Below are 17,422 nucleotides of genomic sequence, written 5' to 3'. Positions count from 1 at the left end.
CTCAGCACATTTTTTAAAAAGTGCGTGCATATGTGGGAAACTTCAGCTGCATTTCTGTTCTCCAATTGCATGGCTAATCATTCTTCTGCCAGCCATACACAGTGACAGAAACGTCTTGGTCTAACACAGTTGTTTTCCAACCTTGGCTATTTTAACATGCACGTACTTCAACCCAGAATTCCCTGGCCACCTTGCTAAGGAATTCTGGGAATTGAAATCCACACTTCTTAAAGCGACTGAAGTCGAGAAACACTGAAGAATATGAAATCTCATCTGAACAGATACATAATACCTGGGTTCACACAGTATGTTAAGCTAAGCCATTGCTTTCAGGCACCATAGTGCATAGAACAAATCCAGATGGCTATGTTCACACATAGTACTAAGCCAAAACCAAGCAAACTATGTTATGCCATACTGGGTGTGTGAACCCAGTCAGCATGAAAATGCATAGCTCTCTAAGGTCTCGAGTGGAAACTCTTCCTAGATTTTGCAAGACACTCAATAATATGACTGTTATGATATTACCCGCAATGCAGAATATAAAGAAAGCAGCCGTAGGATTAATGGCTCTTAGCCTTAATAGTCATGGGACTATCTCTGGAGGCCATCTGCTGGGAGACTATGGGCTTCCTTGGCTAGTTGGTTGGCCACTGGGAGAACAGACTCCTGGATGGAACGGACCAGGGGTCCGATCCAGCAGGGCACTGCTTAGATTATTATGTTCTGAGTGAATAATTACCCAAACAAATGTCAGTTCTATAGGCCAAAAATAAAAATGGCCTGCTAAGGACTCCATCTGTTCTGCCAGATCCTGTTAGCTTCTCTTCATCTCTCTCTCCCCCTCTTTTGATCTCTGCTGGAGTTCAGAAATTGTGTTTTTCAGCATTAAATTTCTAATCTCTTGTCAGCAGCTATTTGGAGATAACAAGGTCAAGCCTCCCAAGGCATTCATTTTTTTTCACTCTTCCTCTCTAGCCCCGGGAGGCAAAGCTATTTGCACGTGAGAGGTTTCTTCCTTTGAAAGGGAGTGTGGACGGCTGCCTCTGCATTAAAGAATGGCTTAAGGAGAGCAGGTGGTGGAACTATCTGTCTATGAAGTTGTCCCTTTATCTGAGTTGCCAAGGATGCAAGAGCTGAGAATGCAGATGTGGGTCACTGCACCTGCCACAAGTGTCTGGCACAAGAAAGTCATGTGCATCATTACGTCATTATATAATTTGCATTATCTACACCAGACATGTCAAACACAAGGCCCGGGGGCCAGATCCGGCCCGCGAAGTGGTTTCATGCGGCCCGCGAAGCCATCCTGGAAACAGTGAGGCAACATCCCCCACTGCCTTGGCCCTGGCCCAGAGACCCCCCTTCTGCCAGAGACCCTCAGATCTGTCCCACTCCTGCCCAGGCCCCCATAGGCACCCTTGATGCGAACGATGTAGAGCTGGCCATGCCCACCCAGTAGGCCATATGCACTCTAGCCACGCTCACCCAGTAGGCCACACCCACCCAGGCCACACCGACCCGGCCCCCTGAGGGCAACCGGAATGCTTTTGCGGCCCTCAATGAAATTGAGTTTGACACCCCTGATCTACACAAAGACGTCAGAACGTGAAGACCCTTGTCCCTTTCTTGCAGAAGCCCCAAACATCTCTTTTTGATGTGGTCGTAGGATTGTATGTAAAGTAGCTTGGATATCTGAAGGCATAATTCAAGGGTAAATGTTCTTTAATCTTTCTATGTTCTTTCCTGCGTTCTGAGACGTGCCTTCCCTGATCACCTGCTTTTTCCTTCTGTTTCACTTACAAACCTAAGACAACCCAAAGGCACTTGTTTATTGCTGTTAGCACTACAATTAGAGTAACACTATCACACCAGTAACGGCCTAAAGGACCTGACTGGAAGATCCTTTAAAAAGACCTTCCAAGTTTGCCAAAAGGAAGTAAATCAAAGGACAGAAGCTCAAAATAAACAAAAAGCTGACTCACTTTTGAAGTGTGTTGTAGAAAAGATGGATAAACTCAGTTGCTTGGAGTAGTAACTTGTCTCCGGGGATGGGTTCATTTCGGGGACCTCGAATTAACCCTTTTGGACTCATGAGAGATCCCTGGCAAACTTTGCTCTGACAGTTAAGAACCTGGGACAGAGAGGCAGGCAAGAGAGTAAACACTTCCAGAATTTGCAGTAGGCACAGCTGCAAATTTAACATTTGGGGTAGTTTAATGCCCACCCAATGAAATATTGCCCTTACAATGGAAAGTGTAGTATGGAAGAAATCTGCTCAGGATCTCAGATCTATATGGATTAATTATGGATGATTGTACTCCCGAGAATAACACGGACAACCAAGAAAGCAAACCAACGGATCACTGAGCAAACCAACCCAGAGTTTTCACTTGAGGTACAAATGACCAGGCTCAAATTATTCTACTTCAGACATATTATACAAAGACCTTTGAAAAGGCTCTATTGCTGGGAAAGGTGTAGGGAATGAGAAGAAGAGGACAACCAGCAGCAAGATGGCTGGACCATTGGAAAACCTGAAGGACCAGGTTGGAGATAGATCATCCTGGGAGAAGATCTACCTACTGTATGTGATGGCTGATGTTGAAAACAGTTTGATGGCACACAATCATTTTATCAATGGATGGATGACTGTAACAAATGATGGCTTCTTTTCACTGAAATGCTTACTGTACAGCTGTGTGCGCATGCATGTGAAAACATGCCCCTGTTTAGTTTTTAGGTTTTTTTCCCCTTTTATGCATTTATTTATTTATGTATTTTGTGTATTCTTTTTATTTCTTACTTTTGCGTTTAGTAAATTAAAAAAAATGGGGGGAAAATGAATGCAAGCTTCTAGAGATAGAAGCCAAAAGTGAAGCGCTAAGCATTCCAACTTGACTTCTGAACAGGAATCCAGATGGATTCTTGACAGATGCCTCCTCAACCTCTGCTGAAGCAGGAGTAGCGAAAGGAAGGCTGCTACCTTCCTGGACAAATTGTTTCCCTGCCAACTTCTTTCATTAATACAGTTTTTCCTAATTTTAATGGGGGATACGCCTTCCTGTAATTTTAAGCTTCTAACAGTAACAGTTGTGGCCACCACTTGAGATAATAGATAACAATCCTTCAGTTATTTAAAGAGTATTGTTGGATCTCCTTCAGCTTTCTCTGAACAGAGGAGAGTCTGCTATGGCCACTTCAACTCTGTGTGGTCTACTGGAGAGGTGGGGAAAAACACACCTAAATCTAAGCATTTTTCTTACCTCTTTGGCCTGATGGTGCAATGCATCTTGAAGGATTGTTCCAGTCTCCCAATTTTTAATGTTTAAATGCCTTGGGCACCTAGATGTTTGTATGGTATTATTTTGGAGAAGTTTCTGGGCAGAAAAGAAATTTTTAAAAAATTGATTAGATTTAATTTGGATTTGATTGCTGCCCTTCCTGTAAAAATCAGGGATTATCTATCTATCTGTCTGTCTGTCTGTCTGTTTATCCATCCATTCATCCATTTATTTTTATCTTCGCAAAAACAATTTTCAAGGGCCAAGGGCTTCAGAGCTGAGTAGCACAACATAAAATTGAATTCAGCCTAAAACATTTAACCCAAATACCTGTTATCTGATTACTGTACTACTTTTTCGGCCTTTGAATAATATTCTGAACATAATTTACCAAGTGAATCTGAGTTGATGCTACACAGGAAACTACAAAAACTAACCAGAGTATCAACTAGATTTCTAACTGTCCTCATTAAGCATGTTTCCATGGACACAGGATTGGGCACACTCTCACAATTGTCATTTTACAGTTGTCATTTCACTTGTTATTTTAACTCAAGCTAAATTAATAAAATATGCTAAAGGCCAAACTGTACAAAATATATCTTAATCTAGACATTGGTATTATGCTGCTCTCCAGATGAAGCTGATCATCCTATCATCTCTGCTCTCTTGGAGCGCCATCTGATCCCCAACTTTGCTTATTGCCTGTATTTCATAGTCTTAATTTCTGATGATTTTTGGATAAAGGCAGGGCTTTTTTTTCTCATAGAACGCTCAGAACGGCATTCCAGCACCTTTTTTTGAAAAAAAAAAAAAAAAGCTCCCTCTATTGGCTTTAGGAGTAGGCAATCTGGGAGGAGTTTGATTCTGTGACTCCGGAGGAAGTGGACAGGATCATGGGGAGGCTGAGCACCACCACGTGTTTATTGGACCCGTGCCCTTCCTGGCTGGTTTATGCAGCCCGGGAGAGGACACGCAGCTGGTTCCAGGCAGTTATATCGGCTTCTCTGAGTGAGGGTAGCTTCCCCGCCGTCTTGAAAGAGGCGGTGGTGAGGCCTCTCCTCAAGAAGCCTGCCTTGGACCCAGCTGTATTAAACAACTTTCGTCCTGTCTCCAACCTTCGCTTTCTTGCGAAGGTTGTTGAGAGTGTGGTGGCGCATCAGCTCCCTCTGGTCCTGGATGAAGCGGATTATCTAGACCCGTACCAATCGGGTTTCAGGCCCGGGCACAGCACGGAGACGGCATTGGTCGCGCTGGTGAATGATCTCTGGAGGGCTCGGGACAGGGGATATTCCTCTGTTCTAGTCCTATTAGACCTCTCGGCGGCTTTCGATACCATCGACCATGGTATCTTGCTGCGGCGTCTCAGGGGATTGGGAGTGGGAGGCACAGTTTTACAGTGGTTCTCCTCCTATCTCCGGGGACGTTCGCAGTCGGTGTTGGCAGGAGGACAGAGGTCGACCGCGAGGTCTCTCATTTGTGGAGTTCCTCAGGGGTCGGTCCTCTCGCCTCTCCTGTTCAACATCTACATGAAACCGCTGGGTGAGATCATTCGTGGCTTTGGAGTTGGGTATCATCAGTACGCTGATGATACCCAACTTTTCCTTTCGACCCCAAACCACCCCAGTGATGCCCTCAACGTGATGTCCCGGTGCCTGGAGGCGGTTCGGGTCTGGATGGGGAGGAACAGACTCCAACTCAACCCCGACAAGACTGAGTGGCTTTGCATACCTTCATCCCGGGTTTATTCGGATGTTCCACCTCTGGCTATGGGGGGTGAACTATTACCCCCCGTAGATAGGGCTCGCAACTTGGGAGTCCTCCTAGATTCACGGCTCACCTTGGAAGACCATATAGGAGCTGTGACTAGGGGGGCCTTCGCCCAGGTTCGCCTGGTGCGCCAGTTGCGGCCCTATCTTAGCCGGGATGATTTGTGCACGGTCACTCATGCGCTCGTGTCCTCTCGTCTGGACTACTGCAACGCTCTCTACATGGGGCTGCCCTTGAGGACCACCCGGAAGCTCCAACTGGTACAGAATGCAGCCGTGAGAGTTGTGTTGGGAGTCTCCCGATACTCCCACGTTACACCGCTGCTCCGTGAGCTGCATTGGTTGCCAGTTGTCTTCCGGGTGAGATTCAAGGTACTGGTAACAGTGTTCAAAGCCCTTCATGGCATGGGGCCGGAGTACCTTAGGGAACATCTGCTGCCGGCATCAAGCTCCCTGCGCCCTGTGCGTTCCCACAGAGAGGGCCTCCTCAGGGTGCCACCGATCAGAGAATGTCGATTGGTGGCCCCCAGGGGGAGATCCTTCTCTGTGGGCGCTCCGGAGCTGTGGAACCAGCTACCGGTAGAGCTCCGGATGGCGCCCGATCTTCGCTCCTTTCGCCGCGACCTCAAGACGTTTCTGTTTGTACAAGCCGGCCTAGCCTGATGGGGATTGGTGGGGTTTTTTAATTTTGTGCTTTAATTTTAACTTGGTGTTTTAGAATTTTATTCCAACTGTTTTAATATGGGCAATTATTTAATCTTGTTTTAACGTTTGTATTTAGTATTTTATTCTGCCCTGTGAACCGCCCTGAGTCCTCAGGGAGAAGGGCGGTATACAAATATTATTAAATTAAAATTAAATTAAATTTTTATGACTCGTGGACTTCAACTCCCCAGAAATCCTGAGCCAGTCACGCTGAGATGAAAGAAAGAGGTTTCCAAGCTGAGCCATGCTGGCTCAGGAATTCTGGGAGTTGAAGTCCTTGAGTCATAAAAGAGCCAAGGTTGCCTACCCTGCACTAGAGGAGGACATTAAAATTATTTACAAGGTTACTTCTTTAGGAACTAAACTTTTAGAATCTAAACCAGCTAATTCAAAAAAGCCAACAGGAAAGAACCTCACATTTTTCATCTGCTTCTGTCTTTTGGAAGGTAAAATTAGATAACAAAATAATCTATTTCCTATGTTAACATCTCCGCAATGAAATCAATAAAGGTAACAGGAAAGAAATGAGAAACATTTTTCTCAATGTAATATATCTAATTTAGCTGATGCTAGAAAAAAAATAGTATCTTTTGTACACTCTTGAAAACTATTTTGAATCTATAACCATCTATTACAACTAAACCACTTTAAATTAAACAATTCTTAAGAATGAATATTCTTAATTTGGACTTTACTTTTACTGTTTGGAATGTTGTGTGTTTTGAAAAATATATTATTTAGAATCTAGTTATGTTGCACTTCAGTCTTTAAATAATTAACCTAGTATATGCATAACAATATATGATGTTTTCCATGGCGAGCTTAACATCAATAACAACATTTATTAAAAAGGCTAAAATAATTTCTGGTGGTATTATCTGTACATTAAAATTTTGTTTAGTCACAATCTTTCACTTTTGACATTCTGGACAAGCAGTGGCCATGTATCCTAGCAAAAGATGTTACATATATGCATAAGCGTAGTCAGTAGCATATGCCTTTTTAAAAATATCAGACATGCAAAGAAACAAAAATAAGTCCAAAATATTTGTATTACATCCAGAAATGCCAACTTTTCAACCAATATTTCTCATCCATAACTATGGCACCCTAAGGATACCTGCATACATGCAAATGCTTCTCTGGGATCAGTAACGCAGCAGGGATTGCTTTTTCCTTCCAGTAACAGATTGCTTGGAAATACCAAACATGGCCTTGAGAATTGCAATGTTTGTTACAAATTTTTCTGGATGTGGTTGGAAAGAGGCTGTTTGGTGCCAGAGACCACTGCCACGAGGAACACAGCTCTGGGTCGGGGTTCGGAGCAGCTCCAGGTGGGGGCTCAGCACAGGCCGTGGCGTGGCAACTGTGGGGAGGGGAATCCCCATGGCAGCTGTGGGGAGGGGAATCCCCGTGGCATGTGGCTCTGAGCCGCAGGGGTGCAAAGGACGGGCGGTGACGCTGTAGCAAGACACCGGCATTGCTCCCAGTGACAGCACCTCTGAGTTCCGGCACCTTTTTTTTAAGAAAAAAAAAGCACTGGATAAAGGGACCCCAAAGCCAGACTCACTTCTTTCGCCTTCTCAAGCAATGTGATGCCATTGGGTTTCCTGCTCAGACTCTTAACAAGAGCACCTTCCTGCTTTGCCACACTAGGAGAAAGGAGAAATAACAATCCTTTATGAAGATGTGAGAAATGCTTGATAGTAAAGCATTCAGTCTATGCTAAATAAGTGGGTCATCATCATTATCATCATAAACATTTTAGCCATTGACTATCCACTCCAGGATGAAGGCCTCTTCCGCAAGTTCCAACATGATCACATATTTCTAGAGAAAAGGTAAAGATAAAAGTTTCCCTGCCCGGTTGTGTCCGATTCTAAGGGCATGGTGCTCATCTCCATCTCTTCGTTGAGGGAGCCATGTTACTAGCATGGTCTCGAGGGTCCCTTCCAGCTCTGTTCTGTTCTGTTCTGTTCTGTTCTGTTCTGTTCTGTTCTGTTCTGCTCTGCTCTACTCTACTCTACTCTACTCTACTCTACTCTACTCTACTCTACTCTACTCTATATGCTTTCAAACTGTTAGGTGGGCAGGAGCTGGGGCAGGAACAGGAGCTCACCCTGTTGCATGAACTCTTGCACCTGGGCTGTCAGCTTTCCAGCTGACAAACTCAGCGTCTTTAACCCCTGAGCCATCGTGCCCCTGAGCCAACCAAAAACTGGCTTGTTTCTCCTATCTTTTATGATGACCCTATTAGAGAAGCATGGTTGTACAGGTAATCCTTGACTTACAACCACTAGTTCAACAGCCGTTCAAAGTTATGACAGCTTATGACTGTCGCAGCATCCCTGCGGTTATGTGATCCAAGATTCTGACAAGTGGCAACTGGCTTGTATTTAGGACAGTAACAGTGTCCTGGGAAACGTGATCACTTTTTGTATCTTTCCCAGTTATCTTCTGACAAGCAAAGTCACTAGGTGAAGCCAGATTTACTTAACAGCCACAGCAAAATGAGGTCATAAAATTAGATATGACTCACTTAACAACCGCTCCAGTCCCAAATGTGGTCATAAGTTAAGGATGACATTTATGATTGCCCTCACCTGGATGGAACATTTTTTTTTCTTTTTGAAAAAAGGGGGATTTCAACTAATGTCATTTCCTTTGGTAGGCATCCTTCTATGGCATCCCAAATATCCAAACAAATATAGATAATGTATAATGGATTTCCCAGGGAGGGGTGTGTGTGTGTGTGTGTGTGTGTGTGTGTGTAGGGGTTCTATAAAAACCAATTGCTGAGTTTTATGCTATATCCTTTTCATTTGTATCTTAAGTTGGCATATGTGTTCCCCACTGCTGCCATTCTTGCTAGAAAGTAAGAGATAAAGCAGCCTGAAAGAGCCGGGTCCAAGGACACTGAGATAATTTTCTGGGTAAGGTGGAGATCTGAAATCCTATCTCCCCAGATTTATTTTTATACTTTTTTAAAGTTGAAAAAGGAAATGTTTGCTGAAAAAAAGTGAGAAAACTGCACCTGAAAACAGCCATCATTGCTGAGGTTTTTTTTTCTAATCTAGAAATTATAGTTGGCATCACTGTTTACTGTATTAAAAAGTAGATTTTCCAGAGCAGGAAAAAACACTGACTAGCAACTATAAATAAACAGCTCTAAATCACTAATGAGGAAATGGTCACTGTATTAATAAGATAGGATGATGTCCTAGGAAAACACACATCCAGGAAGGTATTTTCTCTGTCTGCACATTGATACATACATGAGTAAGAAAAAAGGTTAGCAATGTGCCAAATGGGATAGTGATGGCACTTAATTAAAATACACTTCAATTAAAATTAAATCATTCTTAAATATCAAGGGAATAATTAAAGAACTCTCATTCAGTTTTGGCTTAAATCTCATTTATGGAGGAGGAGGAGGAGGAGGAGGAGGAGGAGGAGAAGAAGAAGAAGAAGAAGAAGAAGAAGAAGAAGAAGAAGAAGAAGAAGAAGAAGAAGAAGAAGAAGAAGCATTCATAAAGCACTATTCAAAGGTAATGCAATCATTTAAACCTCACCAGATAATCAATGTCCATTGTCAGAGAGGAGTTAAAACTGCCAAGATAGGGGCTATAGGTCTAGGACCAAAGCCCACAGCTACAGCCTGTTTTTATCTGCATCACATGCAAGGCTTGCCAAAAATGGGTGACACTTTGACTGCATGGTTGTAGCCGCCATCTTGATTTTTTTTTTGACACACCCCCTTCCGTGGATGACCATGAATAATGGAGCAAAAAAACCAGAATTGTTATTCATGGCTAGGGGATGGACTTGCCATTCTTAATCAATTCTAACTGAGAACTTCTGGGTTGGTGTATTAGCACAGTCAGTCCTCGACTTAAGACTTTCCATTGTTAAACAAGGTGGTTGTTAAGTGAGTTGTACTTGATTTTACAATCTTTTTTTTGTGTGCCAAGTTTGTCAAGCAAATTGCAGCAGTTGTTAAGTGAACCACACTATTGTGAAACGAGTCCAGCTTCCCCTATTGACCTTTCTTATTGGAAGCTGGCTGGGAAGGTCAGGCAGGGTCCCAAGACACTGCAACTATTAATGCCAGTTGCTAAGTGCCCAAATTTTGATTACATGGCTGTGGGGATGCTGCCATGGTCATAAATGCAAGGGCCCATCGTAAATCACTTTTTTCAGTGCCCTTGTAACTTCAAACGGTTACTAAACAAATGGATATAAGTCGACAGCTGCCTGTCCATAAAAGGGATACGATGAAAATGTTTTTTCTCCGATATCTTTCCAAGCAGAAAGAAAGACTACGTAAGTTCTCAGCCCAGAGAAAAACCAAGCCTACAGGACAACTGCTTGAACCCTGGGGCACAAAAAGAGAGGCAGAGAGGAGAAGCATGTGTGAAAGACCTAAGCCACGATCCCATTGCTTTGATAAATCGGAAAAGGCTAAGCAGAAGCTTCCTGGGATGCTGGTTGGTGGGCAGAGGGAGTGCCAAGCCAGGGCACCACCCATTGAGCTAAACAAAGAATCGCTCGCGTCAAGCTGCCTCAGAGATCAATGGGGAACAAGCTGCTGATAGGAACAAAACAAAGACAGGGAAAGCAATTCACAGAATGGATGGCTTTGGGGAATTAACTGGGTGGGTATTGCAAAGAATTCCAGATGTGCGCTCGTCGAGAAAATAGTCGTGAATTTCATTGCTTTCCTGTAGAATATAATAATAATAATAATAATAATAATAATAATAATAATAGTAATAGTAATAGTAATAATAGTAATAAGGATTTTTGAACTTGTCTCCCTTCCTTTTCATTTCCACGCTGGGCAAGGGAAAAGGGTGTTTTTTTTTTACTTATCATATTTCCCCACCTTTCCTTTAAGGCGTTCCCAGCTGAGTTTCCCTTTTGAAGTTCTGTTCAGATGACGATCCTGTAAGGTAGGCGGTACTAAGAAAGAGGAATGGCCTCTCTCTCAGTACCACGGCTGAGATTTTCCTAGACTTAAGATGCCATCTCCACACAAATGGATTTCTACATTTTCTAGAGCAGGGGTGCCCAACCCTCAGTCCGTGGACTACTACATGTCCGCGGCCCGTTGGGAGCTGGTCTGCACAAGCGGCAGGTGGGTGAGGGCACGAGGCTCAATTTGTGTAGGTGGTGGGCATATGCATGAAACCATCCCACTGCCACCACAGCTGCTGGTCCACGGAGCCAGAAAGATTGGGGACTGCTGTTCTAGAGTTATCCAACTATTTACCATGGTTTGTGATGGCACAAATGAGAGAGGCAGGTTTCATTTATTCATTTATGAGATGTATATCCATAATGCCCTCTTCCCTTTTCCCCACTACGACAACCCTGTGAGGTGGGTTGGGCTGAGAAATACAGACTGGCCCAATACTGTGCAGTTTGTTTCTGTGCCTAAAGGAGGACTAGGCCTGAGAATCTCCCATTTTCTAGCCAGCCTTCAGTACTATGATGATTAGAGGTCTGGAGGCCAAAACATATCAGGAACGGTTGCTGGAATTGGGTCTGTGCAGTTTAATGAAGAAAAGGACGAGGGGTGACATGACAGCAGCCTTCCAATATCTCAGGGGCTGCCACAAAGAAGAGGGAGTCAAGCTATTCTCCAAGGCGCCTGAAGGCAGGACAAGAAGCAACGGATGGAAACTAATCAAGGAGAGAAGCAACCTAGAACAAAGGAGAAGCTTCCTGACAGGACAATTAACCAGTGGAACAACCTGCCTCCAGAAGCCGTGAATGCTCCAACACTGGAAGTTTTTAAGAAGAGACTGGACAGCCATTTGTCTGAAATGGTATAGGGTTTTCTGCCTGAGCAGAGAGTTGGACTAGATGACCTCCAAGGTCCCTTCCAATTTTATTATTATTACTATATCACCTCCCAAATGGCTGCATGATGCTACAGATTGTAATAAGTGCAAAGAGGCATTCCAGGTGTGTGTGTGTGTGTGTGTGTGTGTGTGTGTGTGTGAGAGAGAGAGAGAGAGAGAGAGAGAGAGAGAGAGAGAGAGAGAGAGAGAGAGAGAGAGAGAGAGAGGCTGTTTTCCAATAGGATGCAATTTCTCAGGTAATTTCCAGATTTCAAGCCAAGGAGAAACGTGAAGCCTCACCTGTGGACATTTTCATTTGCTTTTTCCATATTGTTGTTGAGATCCATCTCTTCCCACAACTCGGAGTGACTGGATGGTGGCACACAAAGCAACGCCCAAGGATACCTCATCCTCTGCATAATCTTCTAGACCAAGGTGGTTTGGATGCCGTTCAAACCTAGCTAGACAAGATAAGTCTGTTTCTGCAAAAAGAAATACACAGCAGGCATGAAGAGACAAAGAAGATTCGTTTTTGTTTTAAGAACAAGGGAAGGTCAGGGTTGGTCGAGTGTGGCCCAAAAAGTCAAGATGGCCACCCTGCACATAAAAGGGGAGCAAGGCTTCAATGGTGTGATTACATTCCACCACAGGCGGTATACAAGTCCCTTGGCAGTTGCTTCCAAATAACCATATAATGTTTCCAGGTTTTTCAGATTAATACAGGTGGTCCTCAACTTACGACCATAATGCAGCCTGCTCATTAAGCAAACGCCGCAGTCATAAAATGAATGCAGCAATCATTAAATAAATGGCACAGTCATTAAGCAAACCCCTCTGTTCTCGATTCATGGTTTCTACTATCTGGCAAAGCTGTCCTGATACGTGGTCACATGATCGCGGAATGCTTCAGCAATCATAAACGTAGCTGTGTTGCCAAGTGAACAATTGTGTGATCGTGTGACCTCAGGGAAGACCGGCCACCACTGGAACTTCAGAACCAGGCTGTAGCACCCTTTTTTCAGGTAGCTCATAACTTCGGTCACTAAGCGACTGCTCATAAGTCGAGGACTATCTGTATGTAGAAAACAGATATCCAACAAGGAAGCACTCCTGCTCTTCTCCAGGGCTATTTTGACACGAGTCTCTTTGGTGCTGATTTCCAGGAAGGAAACGGGGTTAAATAAAGATTCTACACTGTGCTTAACATAGCCAACAAGCTCTTCCTATATTTTTCACAGTCAGGTCCCATTAAGAAAAAGTCCCTTCCTGTTTTTTTATTAGAAGCATCCTTCTGTTAATTCTGCCTTTCTTATTACATCCTGGTCAACATAGGTAAGGAGAGGTGACAAAACCTCACCAACGTTGATCTCAAAACGCTAAGCTAGGTTGGGAGACCAAAAAAAAACAAAACACCAACCCCCCAAGGCAATAGGCTGACATAAAACTATCCCTAAAGAAGACAATGCCAAATCATTTCTTTAAAGGTGCAAAAAAAAAAGCAGATGGACATATCTAGGGCACTAACTAAACTCATATAAGTTTGATAAATAAACTCAAAGGGGCATTACTGTACTTTTAACCTTTAAGTAGTTGGCTCTCATTCCTTGCAAAATGGGATGAAATTTTCATTATTGGCTTCCTTCCATTAAAAAAATGTAGAAACGCCATTTTGCAATGTCATGAAACAACTGGGGAACATATAGCATGGACATGAGTGATAATCAGGTAATATTTAATCAAATTTTAAATGGGCAAAGTTATCTATCTGTCTTTATGTATCTATATTAATTTTATTTTTATCCCACCTTTATTTTTTAAAAATAACTCAAGGTAACAAATGTAGCTGATATTCCTTTCTCCTCCTATTTTCCACATAACAAGCCCGTGAAGTTGGTTGGGCTAAGAGAGAGACACAAAGTCGCCCAGCCATCTTTCTAAACCAAATATTACAATTATCTCTAGAGGATGCATGTTTGCATGTATGTATATGTACATACTCCCAACCAAAGCAAAATGAAAGATTTTTATTTAGCAATATTTAAGCCATGTTGCTACCAATGGATAAAATTCGAGTTGCATGTTTACAAGGAAATAAATCTCCCTAAATAGAGAGGGCTACAGATCTAAACAGAGACTAGCCAACTTAATGCATTTTGATATTGCAGTTTGCCAGAAGAGATTAGTCTCCTTTTCAAATCATGCATTAAATACTCATCCTAAATGCCACCAATTGTCATGCTTTATAGTGATGAGTGTAACATATTGAACAATCTTTTCTTTAATGCAGCCAGTGCAGTTATGACACAAACCTATAGCCTCCCAGCGTCATCCCAAGTAACAAGATGGGCAGTATATAAATTTAATAAATAAAATAAATACATAAAATCTACAAACCTTCGTTTTTAATTTAGTCGAGAATTAAATGCATTTGGGCAGCAGTCAATCAAAAAAATTTTGTTTTTTAAAAAAATCCCTTGAAAGATAACATTAAACGCCATACTATACTATATATTTATGAATCACAAAATCATGATCAACATGTAAGACACCCCCCACCCCACTCCCATGCATTGAAATTGCCCACAGTCTCAACTTGTACAAAATTCCAGTCAACTTGAAGACGGTGCCAAGAGCAGGGAAGTCCTAGGAAAGTTGCAATTTCCCATGAACTTACCAGACCAAGAAACTCAGCGGGACACACACTTCAGCATAATTCCCCTGTTGCAGATTTCAGATCCAGAGCTCTGCTTCTGCCTGGATCAGATTTTTAAAAATCACTTTGGAGTCTGCCGAACCATCTACCTGGCTGAGTTCCTAGAACTTTCTGGACTTTACCTGTGCCGTACGAAACCTAACAGACAAACCTCGTGCCAGGATTTTGCATGTTTCTTAAGCAAGCATCAGTCTTCTTTCTCCTGCATTTTAGCCTGAGACAATATTGGCCAATTTCTTCTCTCAGCCAAAATATCTACACTGACCCAACTTGAGAAGGCTCTGCTGCCCCACAGAGGCAAAGATTTTAAACATTCCTTTTGGCACAGCTGGCAGGAGAAAAGCTATCTTACCTTGAGCTTTCTTTCTTTTTGTAAACTGTCTCTTGCAAGATGCAGCCAGAAGATTCCCCTCTCGGAATATTCACCCACTCATTGGACCATAAAACAAACTCAATTGCATTTTATACCCTCTTTAAATGCAAGCAAAGATAGGTGGGGAGTCCCTTACTTTTAAGAGTGACAGATGAGTCATTTTTGGCTTTCCTCACAAATGAGCAGGATGTTTAGCAACGTAGTATTATTGCCGTTATCACCAGCTAGCCAGGAGGAGTATTTAGGTTTGTTTGTTTATTTATTTTTCTTCTAAAACTCACCGGCCTCTTGGTGGGACATACTAACTAGGGAATTTCCAAGACTCTGCTGAGTTCTTTTTCTTTCTCCAAATCAGATCCTGTAGACAGGAGTGATGGTGTAACTAGGAAAAAATAATTTTTAACATAAAATAATATAAAGAAGAAGGTAAATCTTTCAATATAATTGCAGTACTGTAATTGTATTGCAGTGACATTTTTACTTCAGTTGAAAGCATTGTTTTTTTTTTAAAATCTGCTTACTTTTTCTCCTGGCCTCACTTGTGCTGAAAGACCGAGCAGCTTCCACTGTCCCCAAAATTGCTGCCCCTCAAACCATGGTATGTCTAGTTATCCTATGGTGATATGTGACTAGACAATTTGTGACTTACTAGAAGTTATTGGATTCTGCTTCCAATTATCCTGGACCAGCCAACAGTCAAGAGCTGTTGGGTCTAATAATATTTGGAAGGAAGTGTGTAGTCGGGTGCCCCAGGGCTCTGTTCTGGGCCCAGTGCTCTTCAACATCTTCATTAACGATTTGGATGAGGGGATAGATGGGGAACTCATCAAATTTGCAGACAACACCAAGCTGGCAGGAATAGCCAATACTCCAGAAGATAGGCTTAAGATACAGGAGGATCTGGACAGACTCGAACACTGGGCGCTATCTAACAAAATGAAATTCAATTGTGAAAAAAGTAAGGTTCTGCATTTAGGCAGGAAAAATCAAATGCACAGGTATAGTATAGGGGGTACCTTGCTCGATAGTAGTAACTGTGAGAGGGATCTCGGAGTCCTAATGGACAATCACTTAAATATGAGCTAGCAGTGTGCTGCAGCTGCCAAAAAAGCCAACACAGTGCTAGGCTGCATTAACAGAGGGATAGAATCAAGACCACGTGAGGTATTAATACCACTTTACAATGCCTTGGTAAGGCCACACTTGGAATACTGCATCCAGTTTTGGTCACCACAATGTAAAAAAGATGTGGAGACTCTGGAAAGAGTGCAGAGAAGAGCAACAAAGATGATTAGAGGTCGGGAGGCTAAAACATATAAGGAATGGTTGCTGGAATTGGGTATGTCTAGTTTAATGAAGAGAAAGACGAGGGGGGACATGATAGCAGTGTTCCAATATCTCAGGGGCTGCCCCAAAGAAGAGGGAGTTAAGCTATTCTCCAAAGCGCCCAAAGGCAGGACAAGAAGCAACGGATGGAAACTGGTCAAGGAGAGAAGCAACTTGGAACTAAGGAGAAACTTCCTGACAGTTAGAACAATTAACCAGTGGAACAACCTGCCTCCAGAAGCGGTGAAAGTTCCAACACTGGAAGTTTTTAAGAGACTGGACAGCCATTTGTCCACAATGGTATAGGGTTTCCTGCCTGAGCAGGGGATTGGACTAGATGACCTCCAAGGTCCCTTCCAACTTTATTATTATTATTATTATTATTATTATTATTATTATTATTATTATTGTTGTTGTTGTTGTTGTTGTTGTTGTTGTTGTTATATAAAGCTTTTATTCATAAAACATGAATCTCAGTCAACTGAACACTCAAATTGGCACTAATGGTTGCTGCCAGCATCCTAGGTATCAACCAGGTATCTCCTTAAAATGTAAGATTATTATTATTATTATTATTATTATTATTATTATTATTATTATTATTATTATTATTATTATTTAGAGGGGGCAATGATATCCCATCTCTGGTTTAACTCTAATTTAATAATCTTTGCTTAATCTATTGGCTTAGCCACACAAACCCTTTCATTTACTACTGAATGTTGGAAGTTTTCAATTTTATATACTATATTATATATAGTTCATATGCTTGTATACTATGTGAAGTAATAGAGAGCCATTTTGGCATACATAGAATTCCACATGGACATCTAACTTCACGAGAGCCAACTTGTAGTTGCGAAGGCATCAGTCTAGAAACTAGGCGATCATGAATTCTAGTCCTGCCTTGGGGCAAGGTCAATGGCAAACTAGTTCTGAAAAACCTTGCCAAGAAAACTGCAGGGACTTGTCCTGGTAGTCACTATGAGTGAAGAGTAAGGGCAGTGAGAGAGCTTAGTAAAGTGATTAAACCACCAGGTCAGAAAGTTCTAGACCCACTTCAGACATGAAGCCAGGTAGGGGACCTTGGGCCAGTCACTTCCTTTCAGCCTTGGGAAGCAGACAATGACAAAGCACGTCTGAAATCTTACCAAGAAACCCACAGTTTCTCAAAGGACCAAAACAAAACAAAATAATTTGATCTTGAACCAACCTGCTCAAGCGTGTTGAACATATCCAATCTTTTCCCTTTCGCTTTGGGGCCACCCTCTGTTGCAATTCCTTATCCTAAGAGGAGCAAGGCTGATTGGCACAGAGGCTCTTTTTGGGGAAGGATCCAAGCTGTCTGATGAAGATGCTGCAATACAGATTCTGGCAGGTCACGAATTAGCAGGCTATAAAAGTAA

General features: G+C 42.5%; 1 protein-coding gene across 1 annotated transcript in view; it reads right to left on the bottom strand.

Moving 5' to 3' along the window:
- The window catches only part of NOS2 (nitric oxide synthase 2), a gene marked incomplete at its 5' end in the record, with an annotated part of 46,532 nt that extends 34,509 nt beyond the window's left edge, over positions 1-12,023 (bottom strand). The window contains 4 exons of the mRNA XM_083379681.1: positions 1,986-2,134; positions 3,267-3,380; positions 7,329-7,410; positions 11,905-12,023. Of these exons, the coding sequence (XP_083235807.1) occupies positions 1,986-2,134; positions 3,267-3,380; positions 7,329-7,410; positions 11,905-12,023 (464 nt within the window). The remainder of the gene's footprint in view (positions 1-1,985; positions 2,135-3,266; positions 3,381-7,328; positions 7,411-11,904) is intronic.
- Positions 12,024-17,422: the final 5,399 nt, after the last annotated feature.

The sequence above is a fragment of the Vipera ursinii genome (genome assembly GCF_947247035.1).
Source record: "Vipera ursinii genome assembly, chromosome: 1".
Taxonomy (NCBI): domain Eukaryota; kingdom Metazoa; phylum Chordata; class Lepidosauria; order Squamata; family Viperidae; genus Vipera; species Vipera ursinii.
Note: the sequence above shows the minus strand (reverse complement) of the source record. Positions and strands in the feature narration are given on the sequence as shown.